At 40.6% G+C, this 21,837-nt stretch overlaps 1 protein-coding gene across 3 annotated transcripts; it reads left to right on the top strand.

Annotated features, from left to right (window-relative positions):
- Nucleotides 1-994: 994 nt before the first annotated feature.
- On the top strand, nucleotides 995-21,059 carry vg (transcription factor vestigial). Of its 3 annotated transcripts, none has more exons than XR_016472786.1 (6): nucleotides 995-1,499; nucleotides 2,936-3,575; nucleotides 16,064-16,341; nucleotides 16,405-16,708; nucleotides 16,917-17,085; nucleotides 19,765-21,059. XR_016472786.1 is itself a non-coding variant. In XM_090155423.1 (5 exons), the coding sequence occupies exons 1-5, from the start codon at nucleotides 1,287-1,289 to the stop codon at nucleotides 19,812-19,814; spliced, it is 1,488 nt and encodes a 495-aa protein (XP_090011549.1). In that variant the 5' UTR covers nucleotides 995-1,286; the 3' UTR covers nucleotides 19,815-21,059. The 3 variants fall into 3 exon arrangements, 1 of the variants encoding a protein (XP_090011549.1); XR_016472785.1 differs by having other exon boundaries at nucleotides 16,061-16,341; XM_090155423.1 differs by lacking the exon at nucleotides 16,917-17,085 and having other exon boundaries at nucleotides 16,061-16,341.
- Nucleotides 21,060-21,837: the final 778 nt, after the last annotated feature.

The raw sequence follows: 21,837 nt of genomic DNA, 5'->3' as shown, positions 1-21,837 counted from the left end.
ACAAACAAATACAAAAACCAGGAAAGCGCTCATTGATATTCCATAAACAGAACGGCTCCGTCTTGACCTCTCACGTTTACTCGCGCGACCCCAAGAAGTTAAATTAAAACCAACGATAGAACAGTTTAACGTATCGTACTGAGGGACTGGAATAAAATCAATATACGCCTTGTTTATCCGAGTTGTTTCTAGGCATAAAAATATAAATTAAAGAGTTTTAAAACTGATATAGCTCTCCCGTAAGGAAATAAAATGGATGACTTAGCTAGGTTCCCTCCGAGATCGACCCTTATCAGATGTTAAAATTCTAGTTTGGATAAAGTATTCTGCTTGGGCAATTTACGAAAGCGTACCTTTTAGAGCTATTTCGAGTTCATCAAAATGTTAAACGCTACTATAGATCGAACGGGTATCGGGCACGTAAATTTGCAAACGAAGTGCTTACCACAAATTGTACTCATAAACACCGTTCTTATTCTTCCGCTTATTTTATCTAAATTATTGCCGAGTATTTCCGTAAAAAAAACGACAGTTAATTTATAATACTTGTCACCGACCATGGCAAATATATCCTTTCAAGTTTAAATATTTAAAATATTTACATTAATGCTTTTAATTTGATAACAGTGACTACTTTATAAGATTAATAAAAATAACGTTCTTTAAGAATTACACTTAATAATTTCGGAATAGCGAAGTCGATAAAATAAGAGTTGGAATAAAATAACTTATAAAACGATTTCTTATTTTTCCATTTCCTTACGGACACGTTTTTCGATTATAAAACCACGGACAATTCCGTAAGTCGATCCCCGTTTTCTAGAGATCCGATTGGTCGACCGAGTCGATGACGCCTTCGGAGAGAGAGAGAGAGAGAGAGAGAGAGAGAGAGATGTTGAAGAAAACCTAGGATTCTACTAGGTTAGAGAAGGCGAGCTAGCTGGGAAGCGAAGAGGAAAGGCTAGAGAAGGATGGGGAGGATGGGGAGATGGGGATAATTTGCTCCTCCTTCCTCCAGGCGGAGCTAGCTTTCTCATCTCGGAGAACATTATGAGGATGAGGACGCGTAGAGTATAGGGGGCGCCCCGGCATCCATCATCCGGAGGACAGGGGAAAAGGAAAAGGGGGGGCGCGGAGTGGATGGGGAGACGCTGATCCCGAGGCTCCCCCCCTCCTTCCTGCCCCCGCTTCTTGGAGCTCCCTCTCAACTCCCGGAGGACGAGAGAGACTCCACCGAGTAAAGTGTAAGGGAAAACAGTTAGAGATGGATATGGTGTTATTCCAACATGAGTTGCGCTGAGGTGATGTACCAACCTTACTCTCCTTACTTTCCGTACCACCATCAACGCTCGGCGGGTCATCATGCCCATCACGCCGCGGCCTGCGGACTCTCGCCGTCGGCCACCGCCACCTCGGCCACCGCGGCCACTTTGGCCGGAGGACCCTCAGGATGTGTGACTTTAGGGAACGCCACTAACCAGAGTTTAGTGGATCATAAGGTATGGTCACTCACACCTTAAAACTCCTCCCCCTCTCTCTTTTAAACTACCGTTTTCCCACTAATTCTCCTTCTCTCCAAAGCACGCTCTCCGGAATTCAGATTGTTCGCGCGTAAGTACGCTTTTAGCGCGTGTATGGTCGGCTATTTGTAAGAAGAATTTAGCGAACGCGTTCAACGGCGATAAAAGGGCCCGTAAGAGAAAAAGGTTTCCCCCGGAATGGCGGGAGAGTGCCAGCCGGGTGATATTTTCTTTCTGACGCCGGGATGCTGGGATACGTGGAACGAAGAAAAAATCCTTCATACAAAGTGATTGAAAACTATATTCTAAACACGCGTAAAATGCTGGCCAATTTGTTCCTTTTTTCCGCCCGCGGAAGCCGCTTCACTCGCGGTGTTCGTGGATGCCTTTTTTTTTATCTCCCTTTCGGTTTTTTAGCGAACGAAAAACGGCGGCTCTCACCTTACCGTCCGGGAATTCCAAGCACGAGCGAAATGATGGCTCTGGCGCGCGCCGAACGCGACTTTTGTCGGAAGCAAAAATGCCGGAAAAATCCGCTTCGAGAGAGCTCCTCCGAGCTTCATTGAAAAATTTCATTATTCCAGAAAGCCGAGATCGCGAAGGCATTTCTGGCGTTCCTGAAGAGCGTAAAACGCGAGCTTCATCCGCCTCCATCTCGCGCGGCGGATAACCACCGAGACGGATGAAAAGGGGGCTGCGCCAACGGAGACCCGCGACCCGCACCCCCAGGCAGCCCGCGATAGGCGTCGTAAAAACAATCAAGGCGCGACCTTATAATATAAACAGGCGAGAATGGGCCGGCAATCTCGCTAAAAAGGATTCTTCCGCCGACGTTCACCCGCATCGCCGCTTTTTTCTCTTCTTATTATTTACCGTATACCTCGAGGGGCTCGAAAAAAGCTAATAAAAAAGGGTTTTTTCGGGGTCCACACTCGCCGAGATCGTTTGGGAAGGACCCGCGCAGCCCGAAAGAGGCGAGCTGAAGGTTTTAAAACATGGGCAAATTCCCGGCGAGTATATGACTAGGGAATAATATAAGCGACGCATTTCCTGAATTCCTCATACTTTTCACGTGCCTTTCGCTCGGGCGCGGAGTCGGCGTCACATATTGACATTGCGCGGGCCCCCTTCCCCGTCCGCCGGAGAGCGTATACCCATCAGGCTCGCTTCTCCAGTGATCCGCGTGCCCTATATTTAAGCTATGCCTCTCGGATAACCTTTTTAAACATTCTGGATTCTTTCGACTCTTTTCCCCTTCCCCCTGAAATACTTGAGCTCGCTCTCGGTATTTCTGCCTTTTAAGCCTATTAACGCCAATTCTCTCGGAAAGCGAATCTCCCCCCTTCCCTCTCCTCCTTTTACTTTCGCGTTTAACACGCATTCCCATTTACCGGCCCGTTGTTGGAAAATTTCAGAAATTCGGGATGCCTAAGATACTCGACACTCTGGAGAATTCATCGACTTTGTCGGCGGCGGCGGCGGCAGCGGCTGCCGCGGCCTCGGCTTCCGCGTCTTCGGTATCGGTCAGTGGCGACTACGGAGGTCGAGCGGTGGACTGCAGCATCGGCGCTCTCCAGCATTACGTGCACCATCACCACCACCACCATTCGCACCATTCTTCCGCCGCCGCGTCATCCGCCTCGGCCTCGTCGTCTTCGTCGTCCCACGTCGTCCCTTCCAGTCTACCAATCCTGAAGGAAGAGTGCAAGTCGCGCAGTCCGGTCCACGAGTCCGCGACCAGTGTCTCCTCCGGCGCTAACGCTAGCGTTTCCGCTTCTTCGGGACCTTCTTCCTCGCAACAGCAATCTTCTAGCGGCGTGTCGCCCAACGGGAACGATGGCGGAAACGCGGCCAGCGTCTCCGCCGGAAGTTCCGCTAATTGTTCAGGATCGTCCGCGGGACTTCAGCAACCGGAAGCTCAATACGTTTCCGCGAACTGTGTCATCTTCACTTATTACAACGGCGACCTCTCCGCGGTCGTCGACGAACACTTCAGTCGCGCCCTTAGCCAGCCCGTCAGTTACGCCACCGAGATGGGAAAATCGGGCCTAAAGGGTAAGCGCTAATCCATTTTTAAAGCGCGCTAAGGCACTTCGACTATCGTATTGGTGAGGTTAAGTACCAGACGTACTTCGCGGTCTTTTGACTTCACCTCCGTATTCGAAATTCCCTCGGGAATCAGGAAGGATAAGTTGTATCAATTCGTAATAGTTTGACAGAATAAATCCCCCGTAATTGGATAAGAACTAAGATAGAAAGACTACTTTAAACTAACAAACAAACAAGAAATGCATTATTTGGTTGACAGTTTACGAGATCGCGGTCCACTAGATATGAAAAGGGGGAAAGTTGGCGTGTCATAGTTACCAAAATATTATCCTTCAAAGTTTACCAAGATGAGAAAGTGAGATTAGAGCAACGAAATTTTGACTGCTTTTCTTTACGCGTATAAATTATACGCGTTCTCTTTTTCCAACCAGATAGTTAAGAGTCTTCGCGTGTTCTCGGAGTTCGTGCCTCAAATATAGTTTAGTACGAAGGAATGGCCGCGGCGTCGTCCAGACGGACTCGCTCTTTCTAAAGTCGCGCTGATAGCGATCGCGAGCCGTGCGTCACGTCACCAACCGCTCGTGACACTCAGATCCATCCATTCGAGTCTGTACGCTCGGACGCGCTATAGCTTACGTAAAATATAAAAGACCGCCATCATTTACCGGTATCGTCGGCTTAATCCTGACCTGATTTACGAAATTAAATCAGCTATAAAAACCCTCCTCGAATTAGCTTAAGAGATAGCTCAGTTTTCATTCCAAACCTAAAAAGTTAACATTTTGGACTTGTACCAGTAGGGTTTTTATTTTAAGCGTTTCAACATCTTAAAATATCCCTGGTTGAATGACGAAAATTATCCTTTTAAATTGAGAGACGTCCTTGGGAAAATCATCGATTTAAAACTATTCCCTGGGATAGCTTAAAAGTCCGGAGAGTTTTCCCGATTATTTCTTAACGAGATAAATAAAAAAATGTCTTCAACGGTACAACCAATTAAGAACGCGACACCCAGAAGCGTATTTTACTTCGCAAACAATCAGATCCGCCGATAAACAAACTAGTCTATAAAACGCGACCCTCGGGGCTCTTGTTTTTCCTTAAAATCGCAACTGATCCATAAACAAGATTACAATTTACATAAACTGGTAGCTCATAAGCCGAATCAATAGTAGCTTCTCGCGACTGATGTAAGAGGGACGTAAATAACCTGACGGAACATTCCTCGGCAAACTAGGGGGTATTTGGAGGGCGCGCGTGTCGACCCCGCGCAAGAAAGAGAAGGAAGAGATGGCAAAAAATGAGAGACATAAATTCTAAAGACGACAAGGGATTTTGTTTCCAGAGCAATCATAACATTCATCGAGACACGGATCGAGAAGAGGGCGCGCGGCAAAACTCTCTTTGAAGTGGTGATGAAAGTTGGATACCCATTTTCTACCCCCGAGCCACCCCACCTTCCGTAACCCTCCCATCCCTCTCTTGACCCCTCGAGAGGGGTTTAAGGATCCCGGGAAACATTCACGCTTGGGTACGTCTTAAGAGCCCCGTCTTCGTACGTACGTTAAAGAAGTACAAAAAACGCCAAAGAAGGTTTTGTTTTCAATGTAAACATCGCTGACTTTAGCGATGACGAGCTTAGACCCGAAAGTTGGGTCAACAAGCGAAGCTTAAGGTAAAGCTAGCACGACGAGTATACCCTCCTTCGAAACCTCGTCTCTAATCAACCGCAATCCGTTCGCCTTTATGGGAATTATAGTTATCAATCACGATTGGACGTTGACTCTTGGGAAGAAATCCTTCGAAAAATGTCGCGCGACGACATTCCACGAGAAAATAAGGACACTCTCCGAACGTGTACTACAAGTTATGGGCCAACTCGAACGGCGATAAGACGGCCGCGGGGACCCAAATAAGCGGCTGATAGTAACGCGAGCCGGCGCGACGATGATAACCTCCACGCTCAAAAAAGTACTTAAAAGCTCTTTGGGGTTCGAGAAGGGTGCGATAAACGCTTTTTAAAGGTGCTTCGATGAAAAAATAATATCCTAGCAGTTTCTGTAAGTTTATTTGGGTTGATGGTTGAACGCGACGGGGGCCAAGGGTTAAGGACGGAAGCGGAAGAGACGGTGGACCGGCGGATAACCGCATCCTCGATCCCCGCAGCATCTTCCGGAGGGATGATATTTCTCCCGGGGGACGAATTTGGCCCGCCGTAGCGGCGAGGGGTCGCCGCGAGGGGTCGCCGCGAGAAGCCCCATTATTTCTACATTTATCTTCTCTTTTTATGAAGTGGTAATAAAACGATACCGTATTGAGTATATACCGGATTTGATTATTGGTTAAACAAGAGATGAAAAGCTTAGGGCACCCCATTCACGAATTTATCCCACTTTAGAATGGTTTTGTTCGTACGTACGCGATTGAAATGTTAATATTCACGCTTACTAATGGTTAGTGACTGGTTCCTTTACTCGTGGCTATAGTGTTTTATTATTAGATAAGATATCTGTTATAACTTCTAACTACATTAGATATTCAACTAACAAGGAGACGACCCGAGGTGTTACACACCGATTTCGTTCAAACTCGGGGGTTTGGTAGACGTTCATGTATCTTGAAAAACCCTAAAGGGAAATGTCTCCATAGACAACCGTTTTGCCATGGCAACCAAAAATGTTTTTGACAACACAAAATGGAAATTTTCCCATTGAAAATAACATGGGAATCTGACCAATTTTTAAATATTTTAACTAATTTCGAACTATTTCATTATTTTTTTATTTATATTTTCTATTTTAAGCATTTTCAAAAATTTAAAATAACATGAAAATCTGACCAATTTTAAGGGTACCCCCTTTAAAAATATAAATTTTTGAAAATGCTTAAAATAGAAAATATAAATAAAAAAAATGAAATAGTTCGAAATTAATTAAAATTAAAAAACATTTTTGGTTGCCATGGCAAAACGGTTGCCCATTTCATGTTATATGAAGGTCTACCAAACCCCCGAGTTTGAACAAAATCGGTGCGTTACACCTCGGGTCGTCTCCTTGTAAGTTCAAAAATAAATATGTCCTAATAAAGAATCCAAAAATGCTGGTCTCTAGCGACTCGACACCGAAGATAACGAATATGACCCATATTATTAAAAAAGCTATTTATCACATGATGGTTCTAGTATTAAAATTTAAGTAAGTCAATTAGTGCTTGTGAAATTAAAACTAACGCGCTGATTAACTAACTTATTTTTTTCCAGCGATCGAATGATCCCATAGCCTTGTATGTTATAAACTTACCAATGGACCCGAATAATAATCGATCACGCCACTCTTTATATTTCATCGCCTTGGGTATTAGCCTAACTGATTATTATTATTATTATATTTGGGTGGAAATATGTCCAATATCAGACACCGTTGCGCTACAAGCGGGGCTGCTCTAATCCAGACTCTGGGCCAGTAGTTTATTTATCCAAGCTAGAGGTGTAAGTCGGAAAATTTTCCGGAAAATTACTGATGCTTTTTTCCGGAACTTTTTCCGTATTTTTCCGTAAAAAAGAAAAAAAAGGTTTTAATTCCGTTATTAGCCTAATATTGTTCGCAAATTTAAATTTCGTGGAATTTTCGCCTCATTGAATCCAAAAGTAAATATAAACCTCTAGACTAGTTTAGAATAAAAACCATAAAAAAATAAATATTTTATTGTTTTTTCTGATTTGCGTAAACTTTTCCTGAAATTTTTCCACATTTAATTTTTTCGGGAAATTCACAACTCTAGTCCAAGCTTTAACCTCAAATATCTCAGACCAAAGACGGAAATTTCTCATTTGGGCCCTGTTACAACACAGTTCCTCGGTATCTTTAACTTCTATTTTGCGTATCGTAATCAAAGTAAAAGTGTGACTAACATTTCGCCATTTAAGGCGATGATAAGTAGGTCTCGGCGTTCGGATAGACATTATCTTTACTATTTTTTAATAATTTGTTCTTCAAATTAAAATTTGAAATTCAAACGAATCCTTAATATTTTTTAAATAATTGGTTTTTCAAATAAAATTTTTCTTTCGATTTTTTTTCTTTTTAAATTAAAATTTAATACTCAACCGTAGGGCTTGGAGTTCGGAGAATAAATTTTCCGTTCATTTCTTTTATATCCATATCCAAAAATTATCCGAATAAAAACTTATTTGTTGCATATTAAATCGTATAATAGTCGCGAATAATATCCATAAATAAACAGTTCATCGAGTTTTTTATGATTAATTGAAATTTTTGGCGGTTAATACCGTTAATTTATCCGGTTCCCCGAGCTCTAATTTAGATGACATAACGGTCGTTAGAACTTAAATTAATAATTAAATAAAGTTATACACGTACAGTTTGTGATAAAATATAAGTCGGTCGTAAATAGATTAACCATTTCTATTTCAATCCTAAACACGCAGCTAAAATTTAAATAACTATAGGGCAAAGTAACGTTTTTACAAAGGCGAAAAACGCTGGAATTCTTCGAGAGCGAAAAATAACAAAAGAAAGACACAATCCGCTATCTTTGTCTCTGGCGGAGAAATCCACTCCAGCAAGCCATCGCGAGAAAGAGAATCGAGGGAAATCTGCCAAAATAATTAGCTTGTTTATTACGTAAGAGTTCACGGCGAAGACTCTCAAAAGACGAGGGAACGGGAGGCAGATCCGAACAGAGCCGGGCGTTGTGCGCCCGCGACCATCTCCGTGGCGGACGGGGGGAAGCGACGGGGGGAAAACGATGATGAGGATGAGGATTGGAGAGGATGGAGAGAAGCGGGAGGGAGGGCTTGGATCAAACGCATTTAGAGGAGCAATTATTATCAAAAAGCGATCTGGCGGCAGCGGAGTTTCTCGAAATAAAACGAGTCGCTCGTAATTTAGCACCTTGCTAATAGCGCTTATCTACGGCCTAAAAGCCCCCCGATATATATTTCCCAGTCAAAAGAGACTCCCGCTGATCTGGAAGGTGTATAAATAGTGGTAAAGTCTACGGAGTTCGCGCCAAGGATCTAGTGTTAGTTAAGCAGTCGTAAAGAGGGAGGGGGTTACATCTGGAAAGCGCACACTCGCGTCATTAAGATCAAGAGGAAAGCGGGATGCTGCGCAAAAAACACTCGATTCACCCTTTCGGGTTCTATTTAAAGCAATAAGACAAGAATTGCGCTTCCATGAAAAACTAAAACGGCATTCGCTATTTCCGAAAGAAAGTAGTCGTTTCTTTGTTTTTACGCCCTAATCTTTAGCTAAGAGCTGACGTCACGGTTAAATTAAACCGAATCCTTCAGATATTTTAAATTGAAATTTAAAACTCAATCGAATTCTTGACAATTTTTTAAATTGGTTCTTTTAGTTGAAAATTAAAACGCAATCGAATCCTTAACATATTTTTTGGAAAATTTGTTTTTTCAATTTAAATTTAAAAACCAACAGAATCCTTAATATATTTTGGATAATTTGTTCTTTAAATTCAAGTTTAAAAATCAACCGAATCCTTAAGATTGTTTTTCGATTATTTGCTTATTAAATTAAAATTGAATACTCAACCTTATCTTTACTATTTTTTTATAATCTGTTCTTTCAATTAAAATTTAAAAACCAACAGAATCCTTAATATATTTTGGATAATTTGTTCTTTAAATTCGAGTTTAAAAATCAACCGAATCCTTAAGATTGTTTTTCGATTATTTGCTTACTAAATTAAAATTGAATACTCAACCTTATCTTTACTATTTTTTTAATAATTTGTTCTTCAAATTAAAATTTGAAATTGAAACGAATCCTTAATATTTGTTAAATAATTGGTTTTTCAAATAAAATTTTTTTCGATATTTTTCCTTTTTAAATTAAAATTTAATACTCAACCGCAGGGCTCGGCGTTCAGAGAATAAATTTTCCGTTCAATTCTTTAATATCCATATCCGAAAATTATACGAATAAAAACTTATTTGTTGCGTATTAAATCGTATTATAGTCGCGATTAATATCCATAAACAAACAAAGTTAATCGAATTTTTTATAATTAATTAATATTTTGGCGGTTAATTTATCCGTTTCCCTGAGCTCGACTCAACCGTATGTTTAATATTTTTATAATTTATTTTTCAAATTATAATTTAAAATTCAAACGAATCCTTAAGATACATGTTTTGATATTTCTTCTTCAGATCAAAGTTTTTCGTTACATCGCTAAGTTGAAAATTTCAGATTGGAAAAATTGAACGTTGTATTTCAAATTGAAAAACCTAGTTACTAAATTAATATATATATACTACCGTATTGTTCTAAAATACCCCTTAAGTATGTAAGACAAATTACATCCTCTCAATTATATCTCCGAGATCTGTGGATATAAATTTAGGTGAAGGAAATCCGCATTTCAACTTTGAATTTACTAGTGATTTTTTCGGGGTGCGCCACGAAGCAGAGTCAAGGTGGGCGACGGGGGGGGGGTGGCCTTTATTATATCGCTTGTCCCAAAAGCGATTGACAGCAGCGATAATGGAGAAGCTCGAGCCGTACATAAAATATCCACCTTATCGTAGCATCTGCGATTCGAGAAAAGAACGAAAGTTCCAAAATAATTACGATCTTTTTTCCTACTGTGCCTAAAACAGCCACTGGAAAATAAAATTTCCCCCAATTTTATTTTATTTTCCTTTTATCGTCCGTAAAAAACAAAATAAAATGTTAACGCCGCGATCCTCCGCCAAATTTACGTCGTCTATTAAGTGACCAATGATTGTTTTAAATGTTTTTTTAAGGGATTCGCTATTTTAAGTGGGTTCAAATCCGGTTCAATTGGCGCTTGACATTCGGAGGGTGGTTTCGACAAAAGAGGCGCGTTCGAATCTATCATAAATTTTTAATTGGGGAGGGAAGATTTCGTGAAGTAAAAACAAAGGTTTCCTGGTTTTTTCGTCGAAGGTCTTCTCGCGCCGGCGTGGCTTATTCTATGGCGTTAATGAGCACGAATTCCATTATATTTTGCGCCCTCACTCCGGCCTACAAAGGCTGAAGGATGGAAGGTCCCCAGCCTCTTCCCTTCTCCATCCGCGCCTGCAAGGAAGATTGATTTTGTTTCAGTGACACCAACTTTCGCGATGCGTTTTATTTACGCTTTCAGTGCGCCTCTACCCAAACTCAGCTCGCGGAAAAGAGCTCAAAATAAAAATTGTTCTCAACAGCCTTCTTTCTCTTCCCCCCGGGGATTCTTCATAAAATTTTAAATAGATTTTTATATTGAATTTATTTATTTCCTTTTAACAAACGCGACAATAGAGAGGTTAAGCTCCCTCTTGAAAACGTGAATGGGGAAACTTGTAGGAGATTAAATTGTGTACAATAAAGGTACGTCTACACTCGGCTACAAGTTTTCCCTACACGTTTTCAAGAGTGGAGTTTAACAACTTCGACTTGTAAAATACTTCTTAAATTTGAAATTTTATTATTTTTGCAAAACGATTTTATTTTACCAAAATACGCCGTGAATAATATGAGGGCGGTAGACAATTTATAGCCGTACCCCGGGATGGCTTTCTAGAGCCGTCGTAATAAGTGAGGAGGGGCGCGCGAAGTTATATGACGGCGCGAGGGGGCGCCGTATGAAAGTCAGGTCGGAGAAGAAAGAAGGGGTGAAAATTCGAGCGGAAAAATTTCGGAGGAGGCTCGCCACGTATAATAAAATGGAGTTTGGAGCAGCTAGAGTCTGGAACCGTACTTTAATACTAAAAGATAATTCCAGCATCACTTGATGAATCGACCGAACGATGGGTGACCAGAAAGTCTGGCTAGTGGGGCTTTGAACTTACTTCCAGGTAACGGTTCGGGGTGGCGAAAAGAGGAAGATGGAGAGGTGAGGTGGGGGAGCGTTCGAGGGGTGTTTTGAGCGGAGAGTTCCCTCTCCCGCGCCGCTCATCTCCGAGCGCTCCGAGACGCTACATTTAGGCGCGCTCCGTTTGCGTTCCAGGGATGCGACGGCCGCATTCCAATTCAACTCATTCGGATAAGATGTTGCTTTGGCTTATGCTCCTCTTGAATGTCGCCAAAAAAGCCGAAAAGATAGCGGGGGGGGGGAATCTCCGCGTCTGCTCAGACTGCCCCCCCCCCCTCTCTTCCCTTTTCGCGAATCAAAATTACGACACCCCCCGACGAATCTACCAACTTTTATTTCTTTCTCTTCTCGAGATCTGGAAAATTCTCTCATGATATGATAAGCCTCTCCCTTTTCAGCTGTAAACCGCGCGCTGGGGTGGCTCCCAAAGAAAGAGGGATCGGGAGCATTCCGACTGTCGTTCAGGCTCAATTTGCCCCAAACAATACAGCGCCCTCTGTAGACTTGACCTAGAATTAAATACGGGAGCCTCATTGTTGATCTTTTGTCTTTTTGTTTTACGATGGATAAATATACGGATATTAATTTCGGTGTCGTTTGCTGCGACAGAAACGCCCGACTCTTAACCGCGTTTTTATACGGAAATCTTGATTTAATCTCGCTTCTAATTATAATATAAATATATTCATTTTTTCGTATAGGCAAAGCGGTCCCTGGTAGTCAGCTTATGACGCGCGCGTAGGAAACGTAGGCTGGAATACTTTTACAAACGTTTGGTCTATTTTTCACCTAATTTGTTTTTCGCGTTTACGTGTTAAAAAATGTCTTCGAAATCGGTTATTTCCAAGTAAATGTTATAATTACTGGCAAACTAGTACAAGTATTCTAAAAAAATATATAAGGATAAAGCTTTGAAAAAGTCGTTTCGAAATGTGTGTTTAGTAAGGCAACTCTCAGCGAAGTTTTTGGAAATTTAAAGATAAAACGCAAAACGTAAAATCTTCACGCCATGCAAAGATTTCCCGTCCATTACGAGTTGTTAGGTGCCAACTATTTGCACGTGTCTAGAAATATATACGTATAAACCACTAATAAAACGCTTGAAAACATGATAAAATCCGAGGGGAAAAATGACTTTAAAATAAACGAAAACATTCCACGGAGCGAATGCGCGAGTTGTCATCCAGACAAAGACGGAGGACGTTAGAGGACTCTCACGTGAGCGTACGCACACAGAACCGCGTCTCTTTTACAGTTACTGTCGATTTACTAAAACACGCGGTTTCAACGCGAAGTACCCCCGAAATAAGCTAATTCCAGATCGTCTACGGGAAACATTTTTTCGGCGCGTAGAAATTAGGAGCGGTACAATGGCTTCTATTGTTCGGTCGGGAGACGCGGAGAAGAGCGAGAGAGACGTTCCCTCGGCGTTTCGAATCGAAGAAGGGAAGCGACGAGGATTCTATTCCTGTCCGTGCCGGATGGAGAGCCCCCGATGTCGGCCCGCCTGCCTCGACCCGCCGCTGATTCAGTCAGCGCGCGCTGGAAGACGCAAAAATTCCCGTCGCTTTCTCTATACTCTCTAATTTCTCTCGTGTTTTTTCTTCTTCCAACTGCGAATTTTTATTCGTCTTTTCAGAGTTGGGAAAGTTTTTAAGAGACGGATATCTTTTTATAAACCACGCGAGAGACAAACGTAAGGAGAGGAAGCCGGCGAAAAACGTTCGTCGTACGCGTTTATCCGCGCAGGCGGGAGAGAATTAGGGGCGAATTATTAGCTGGTGGCGAGACGCTTATTCGTATACGCGTCCCCGACAAAACGCATTAAGCTTCGCGAGGAATTTGGCATAACTGGAATAACCTAGGCGTGCTTCGAGGATTTTTAAAGGGGATTTTTCAAAAGTCCGAGAGACGCTGCTTCGAAGCCGCCTCAGAATTCTTCGCGGCCAAACGACGCTTCATCTTCGAGAGAAATGTCGACAATTTTCATCGAGCGCGTTACTAGGAATTACCGGCTACTTATCTTCCGAGCTCGAAGTACGACACTCGCTGTTTGTATCTATATACCTACGACAACCGTTTCCTCGACTCGAAAGTCGCGAATCACTATTCATTCGGAGCAGTCTGAATTCTCAGACATTTCTACTTCTCCATTTCCGGTTTTTCTCTCACATTTTCGCGATTTAGTAAGAATTATACAAAACGTTTTACTTAAAAGCCCTATAAAACTAGTTTACGCCTTACAAGATTTTCGACCTGATTGCGTAGTTTACACGTACGCCGCAAAACGAGCTTGGCGCTGCGTGTAACTTCCATCAGGAAACGACGGAATGGAATTTCCTCCATCAGCTTATTTTTTATGAAGATCAATTCTTATCATAAGTAACGTAATAATATAAGTACGAGCCATCCTATTGTTTTAAAGCTCATTTACTTGCCGTTTTTCGACACATGACACTCTTGGATTTGCAAACCGAATTGAGTAGTATCAGAAGAAAATAGGGGAAGTACGTATCTGTAGCTTTGAGCCGTAGAAGTCGTCGTGTGACCCACGAAAACGCCTTTTTACGCATAATAAACCAAACTGAAAAAGTAGTTCTACTTTTGTTTTGATTCAACACGGCTATAATCGACGAAAGCAAATACGCCTTAACTCAAATAGCAGAGAATGAGAAGGGCAATATGTTACAATTGTTCAATTTAAGAAAAATGACTTTTTAAACGATGTATTCATCCGCGATTTCCCGCCAAACCGTTTTGGCGCGAAAATTCGTGAAAAGTGACGCCTTTCCAAAGCTGACTAGAAGCGTACTTCCCCCTATTTTCTTCTGGTAGTATATATTATCGTTCTTGGTCGTAGTTTATTTCGCCTTGGTTATATTTAGAGTCTTTGCTGAACTAAACCTTGATCGCGCAATAAATCAGTACGTACGTGATAATGTTTCCCAATTGTTATACTGATTTAGTGCCATTTCACCCAAAATCATTTCTCCCAAACTAATTTTTACCCAATCCCATTTGACCCAAACCCATTTCTCTCAATTCCATTTCAGCCAAATCTATTTATCCCAAAAAGATATAAAAACGACATCATACGATTCTTCCAACTTCTAACCCATTTCATGATAACTAAAACATCAAATGCGATAAACCTACTACTTTAACATTTTAATATATGAAACTTAAAAAAAATTGTTTTTTTAAAAGATTAAACATGCAATACAAATGTATTCAAATTTAATTTAATTTAACCTTTAATCTATTTTAACTGGTATTTTTTTAAAGATGAAACATACAATAGAAATGTGTTCAAATTTAACTTAATTTTTATCTCTTTTTTGACTTGTTTTTTTTAAAGATTAAACATACAATTCAAATGTATTCAAATTTAATTTAATGCCATAAATAAATAACTTTATGAATTTTGGGTGAAGTGGTAATTGGGAGAAGTGGCTTTGGGTCAAACGGTACCACTCTTATCTTTTGGGTAAAGTGGGAATTGGGAGAAATGGGTTTTGGGTCAAATGGGAACATAACGTTATACTTATTGTAATAAAGATACTTATGGTCTATTGAAAATTAAAATGCTACTAAAATAAACGATAAAACTTACTTGGGCGAAATAATTTAAAATTATTGTATTTGACACTTTTTTCGTTTTTTAAAGGCCTAGGTTTTCTTCCGCCTGTCACCCTCGAAATTTTCTTACCCGTGATGTTTCTCCTTGCATTTACCCTTCCAACAAAACATGAAATTCAAAACGCGTTTTCATTCTTATTTAGCACAATCAATGTAAACTGGTACTCATTTTGTGAACAAAGGAAAATAAACTACGAAATTTTCCTCAGTAACTGTAGTCTTGTATAGAATACAGTTCTTTTTTCTTTGTAGACTAAATTTATAGGACATTTAAACAGTACGCAATATTTATCAATTAGTAATTATTTTAAATATAATTGGTTTTTCAATAACTTATTACTCCTAATATAGTTTATTAATTTGCGATCTTAAGAAAAAAAAAAGGATAGCAAAATAGCATTGGTTTTATATTTGAGTTTCCAATTTTATTAGGAGTTAGTCAGACACAATGAATATAACGTTGAATAAGCAATCATTTTATTTGACATGGGTTATTTACAAAGCTAAGAAAGCATAGTAAAATACTACTAGCTAAGGCTCGGCGTTCGGATAAGAATTTTCCGTTTATTTATTTTATATCCATATCCAAAAATTATCCGAATAAAATCTTATTTGTTGCATATTAAATCGTATAATAGTCGCGAATAATATCCATAAATAAACAGTTAATCGAGTTTTTTATGATTAATTGAAATTTTGGTGGTTAATTTATCCGTTTCCCCGAGATATAATTTAAAGCTATAGTCAAAAGTTAAAAAAATTTACTTTTATATATATATATATATATAGATTTATTTGTGATAGTAATGCGATTAAAAATACATATCATTACCTTAGCTTAGTAAAGTTGTAACTTGGACTGCATTAAAACTGAAGTTACGACTTTTTCAAACTAAGGTAACGATAAATAATGCAAACAAAAAGCTAATATTAAGATATGGCGTAATAATCTTAGGAGCAAAATGACGTAACTTTCTTTAAAATACTTCCAGAAGGTCCTCCAATGTCACAGCGAAATTTCCCGGCATCTTTTTGGAACTGCAATTCCATAAGTCAGCACAGCGGCCAACATCTGCACCATCAGAGCGCTTCGTCGGCTTCAGCCGGGGCCCACTCGCACGGAATTCACGGGCCCCCGGGCCTCAGCAGCGCCTTAGGACATTCCGAGTTGGGTTACCCGACTGACCCTTACCACCACACGCCCGGGGCGGCCGCGGCTGCCCTACACATACACCACCAGAACGATCCTTGGCACTACACCTTGACCTCCCAGGTAATTAGATACCCGTTAAAATACGAAAACGTTTTACGTGAAACGCGTAAATTTTGTTCTCAGGCCAGCCCGTATTCTTACTCCGGGATGGGCCCCGTCACTTCGAGCAACAGATTCGCCACGAGCCAGTACGGATCTCTGCTGCTACAGCCGTCGGTGAGGAACACGATGAGGTCGGCGGCGGTGGCCGCGGCCGCGGCCGCCAGTTGCACGGCCGCCGGGTTGGAGAAAGGCCCCGGAGACCCGACCGCGGCGGCCTGGGGATCGGCGAGGTATCACGAACCGTTGACGCACAATCCTCTCGGACATCACGCCATGGACGCCGCCAACTACGGAGCGACGTACGGAGGAATGGGGGCCATGGCCGGTAAGTACCGTTCAAAATACTTTAAACGAGTGTCCGAAATCAAATCGAGGACGCGTTACTTACCGGTAAAATAGAGTACAAATGTGATTAAGTTCTTATTGAATGATTTTAATGTTGGAATCGTATTAGCGTATGAGAGTAATAATAGTGTAATAATAGAGTGGTTGCTTGAAGACAATAAATAATGTAATGGTGATGGCCTCTTCAGATGGCGGCGGCGCATCCAGCGGATCGTACATGTACGAATTGTACAAGCTGCAGTCGATGCATAGTGCGCCCCGATCGTATCGATGAAAAGGGGCCCCCGAAAACTATTGACACACACGTACCCACGCCAATGAATTTACTTTTTGGGACCCAACCCGCTGACGCCAACAGTACGTTCACTTTCTCATTTGTTTTGTTCTCATCGACGAAATTATGAAATTCTCAACCCGCTCTTTCATTTCTCTTTTCAAAATTGGGCTTTGTCTTATTCCCGTTTTCTTGGCTTTGCTTTCGATAAACAAGTGGCTGGCTCTGTTTACTAACAAATACTAAATTCCAAAAATACTCTCCTACATCCCAAAGTATCAATATTACCGGGACAATATAAGCTTTAATAAAGGGCCACAGAATCGTATGAAATATTCGACCCTAATTTCAGCTAGCTCCTCCCCCTCCGTACCTCGTGATCGTTAAAATTTTGGCATTTTTCAATCCCTTTTTGCGAAATTCCAACTGTTCTGTGAAAATCTAAAATTAAAATATCCGTCGAATTACAAACAAAAACTAGGGCTTGGATTTCGTGTAAAATTTAATAAGTGGGATTATCAAATCCAAATAAAGTAAACTAAATTTTGGGAGGGGCGCGAAAAGGAAGCGGAAAAAGTAAGGTTGGATTAATTCTCGTAACGCATCTGAAAGCGACGGCTAAAAATTAATAACGGTGCCGTTGATGGGTGCGAGTGAAAGGGAGCAAATCTTCAAAGTGAAAAAAAGCGAGAAAGACAGAGAGAAATAGAGATAGGTGGCGGAAGGGGCAGCCTCACTTTATAACTTTACGCAATAATTTCGCCGCTTTCAGACGGAGAAGGATGAGAAGAGCAGCGGGATGAAAAGAGAGAGAGATGGCCGCGGGAGATGAATGGGGGCGAGGCGCCGTCCGGGACAATAGGCGGCGCCACTACCGGCAAAGGTCCCCCACTGACGTAATTAATAACCGATAGGACCCCTATATAGCGGCAACACCGACGTCACTTAAAAACCAATTCCGATACGTGACGACGCGGACTGTACCGGATTCCTCTCTTCCAGCGAACTACGAAGTGAACGCCTGATAGCGCGAAGTCGAGAGGCGCGGACGGTTTACTGTACTCGCGTATATATATATATATCGAGCATCTCTCGGAGTCGCTTTAATTGCGCATTCCAGAGTGACTGTGGAGATGGGGATGGGAAGTCGGAGCCGTTCCCTTGACAACCGTCCCCGCTCATCCCCGCTCTATATACTCTTCACTCCTCTCTCTCTCTCTCTCGCAGATCTAATAAATGGACATATTGCTTTTCATAAGATTATCATTCGCAGCAACAGTTAAAGGGGAGGGGGCTGGACTGGAGCCTATATACACGTTATTTATTGCAAGCCCCCGTTTTCACCCACCCATTTCTTCCGCCGTATATTCCGTTTATAGTTCTAGCTTTCGAATTTTTATTTATACGTTCGATTTTGATGCTCTCTCTCCCTTCATATGGGATTATCCCTCGCCCTTTAACCTTTATTTTATCAGTCCGCTGTGCACAGACTATTAACTGTTTTAACTCTAATTTATTTTCTATCTTTTTCCGAGTGCTGTTTGCGTGGTGGTTTGGGTGGTGACTTACTCTTAAATACCTCCTGTATATTTTTTTTCATGTACGAGTGACCGTCTTTGCTTTGTTAACTATATTAACGACATGGCTTCGACGTATATACGTGCATTTTATAAATATATTAAATTGTATATCCATGTACTTTGGTTGAGCCGATTTTTTCAACGTGTCATTCCAAGTTAGTTGAAATTGTAGATTGTCCAAAATTTAAATCCCTAAATAAAGTAAGTGTAATTTTATTGAATACCCCGAATTTAATGCAAAACTATAAAAAAAAAGGATAAAGCGATTGCAAAAGTCTTTTCAACCATTTCTTAATTCGTATCAAAAACGCAATTGTAAATTCATCTATTCTCAATAAAGCGTAAGATAGACGCTAAAATTTTAAAACAAACTCTTTTCAGAAGGTTTACCAACGCGCTAGTAAAATTAAAAATAGCTTACTGTAGGAAAAGCAATAGAAACTAATTAATAAAATAACTAAATTTCGCTTGATGACCGAGAGTTTTAGGAATGAATTCACTAAACATCGATATAAGCAAAAGTAAATTAACCGAAGTTATCAGACTGCTATACTCCCCATGTTGGAGGCATTTTCCTTATGAAGTTACATTTTTACATCGAATTTGAAATTTTGCGCGCTCCTAGGCCTGAAAAAAAGTTTTTGTTTTTATGAAACCATTTTTTATACATAAAAATAGCTATACCAACAATTCCCAAGTGCAATTTATCACGTCAAAAGACGGGGATGGAAATTAGCTTTTATTTGACTCGATTGTCTCATCATTTTCATAATTAAAACACCCTCCGATTCTGAGCGCTATTTCAATAACTTCGTTTCATTTACTTCTGATATTATTTACGAGTAAAGTCTAATATTTTACCCCTCGGTAGCAACATAAAATTATTTTAAACTCTTAAAAATTACCAATACTGACTGGAACTACGAGAAAGGACCTAGACACCTAAAACTAATAAGGCATCAATAAATATAGCAACTAAATTGTGATAAAAGATGAATTTTCAATGAAAATACAAGAGCGTTTGAAGAGCTCGTTGAGCTTTGTTTCCACTAATGGCGTTTTCTTAAAACGTTGTCATTTAAAAAAAAATTACATGACATTATGACGCGTCTTAGTGGAAACTAAGGCTGAAAATTGTCAACAAAAATGAAAAAAATAATCGAATGAACATTTTATTTGCAGGTTTAGATGGCCAGGTTCAAGAATCAAGCAAAGATCTATACTGGTTTTAAAAATCTAAAACCGCCAGCTTCGAAATTCACGAACAAACGAAAAAAAAAATAGAGCAGTAAACAAATTCCGTTCGAGATTAAAGGCAATAAAAAACAAAACGAGACCGGATTTGGAGGAATCGTCACGAAAATACCAATGACCTTAAATTATAATTGCCAAGCGGCGGTGGTAATTTAAGAAAATAAATTAACGAACTTTATATACCTGTACAAATACCAATATTTATTATGTAATTAAAACTTTATAAGCGTCCATAAACCCATATATAGTAACGACGCGTCAAAGTGTGTGAAAAACAATAATAATTTATTTGAGTTTTTGTCGTCTGTAGGGGGATCAACGATTTATTTTTGTTTATTTAGGCGGAGTAAATTTAGTTACGAAAAACCAGTAAAACCCGCTACTATACTTAAAGACTTTAAAAACCCACTTTGTAAATATATATTAGCCGTGAAAAAAACGATATACTTGGAAGAAGAAACAAACACGACGGGAAGACTTTCGAAAGAAAACTTAATTTTTGAGGAGGAGACTTGTTTTGTTTTCCATACGGAACCCACGCCTTTGACGAGGCTGTTATAGACTCTTAGAGCTCGCGTATGATAAATGTCCCGCCTCTGTTAAGAAAACCAGACGGCTAGCACGTGAAATAGAGAGCTCCCCCCCCCCCTCCCTTCTCTTCTGGTCGTCATATCGTCCGCACGTGTTTTCCTCCGGAAAAAAAGGCGTCTATACGAGAGGTCTGAGATGTTATAAGCCTGTCCTAATCGTTACCGTATCAGTCTACCTTAAAAATAGTAAATGCGGGGATGGAGTTAAAATTAACCTTGCCATCATAATCAGCGGCGTCAGAAACGCCAAAGCATCTCTAGTCACTCGACGATTTCGCTTATTTCGTAAATTTCTTGTTTTTTTTTGAGCGAAATATCGTCAACTGTTATATATCACGTTTTAAGAGATAATTGATGAGTTAATTAGCGTCATTCATTTTTCTAAGAGACAAAGGCTAATTTAAGGCCCGTTTAATTATTGGAATAATAATAAAACATTTTCCCTAATTTCTTACTGTATATATTACCATGACGACGAATTTCTTTTCATGGATATTGTAAATATATTTTTAATTTTAGGCCACTTTAAATTAGAGAGTTAAGATGGAAATACGGATGACACGTGGCTAAATGAATATTGCTCAGTATGTAAATGAGGCTCTGTGAATATGGCTTTATGATAGTCTTGGAAGTATAGCTCCCTATCAGTTTTGTTAGGTTCAGAAATTCATTTTGGAAATAAAAAAATTAAAATCAAAATATTGTGGTTTTCTTACACTGTTTATATTTTGTATCTGCGCGTGGCTGTCCGCTTTGGAGGGGCCAACGGGGCAAATTTCATTCCTTTCATGGGCTATGAATACACGAATAAAGATACGAAGGGTCCCCCTACCCCTTAGCTAAATGTCCGCGGAGGACCATGAATCTGTGTATCATTTACGCAAATTAATAATTGTAATCTTAAGCACATTTTCACATACAGAAAATAGACTACTATTTTATGGGAAATATTAACACTCAAACTACGGTAAACATCACAGTATAGAGAAAGGGCAGTGGCGTTAACTATTTGGATCGCAAAGTAACCTAATAGAAGGACACCCGCTGTAGTCCCTGTGACGCTAGCTTTTTTCTTAAGTGCCTAGTAACCATTTATTTTGCAATGCCAAGACGCGTCTCTTCTCACGCTCAAAAGGGGGCGCGCGTGTCTTTTTCTGTCTCTGTGAAAGGTCATTTCACAGGGTGACGATTACTTTTTCGGGTGGCGAGAGATCCGAGCGTACTCCCCGCACCTCCCCCGTTTTCGGGCCAGCACCCATCTCGGGCCCTTCTTACACGCCATTAAGATGACCTTTTGCGGAAATGAGGTCGCGGAAGAGCCCGGGCCGTCCTCGGAAGCCAGAAGACGACTACGACTCCGTAACGGATACGGCAGCCAAACCAAATTAAGGCTGTATACGAATATACGTTC

This window comes from Leiobunum rupestre, chromosome 8 (genome assembly GCF_980474605.1).
Source record: "Leiobunum rupestre chromosome 8, qqLeiRupe1.1.hap1, whole genome shotgun sequence".
NCBI classification, from domain to species: Eukaryota; Metazoa; Arthropoda; class Arachnida; order Opiliones; family Sclerosomatidae; genus Leiobunum; species Leiobunum rupestre.
The sequence above is the reverse complement of the archived record's forward strand: the minus strand, read 5'-3'. Positions and strand labels throughout refer to the sequence as shown.

Coding starts and splice junctions, on each gene's coding strand:
- vg (XM_090155423.1), top strand. CDS start 1,287: ATGAGTTGCGCTGAGGTGATGTACCAACCTTACTCTCCTTACTTTCCG. Junction 1,500..2,935: donor AGAGTTTAGTGGATCATAAG/GTATGGTCACTC, acceptor GGAAAATTTCAG/AAATTCGGGATGCCTAAGAT. Junction 16,342..16,404: donor ACTACACCTTGACCTCCCAG/GTAATTAGATAC, acceptor TTTTGTTCTCAG/GCCAGCCCGTATTCTTACTC.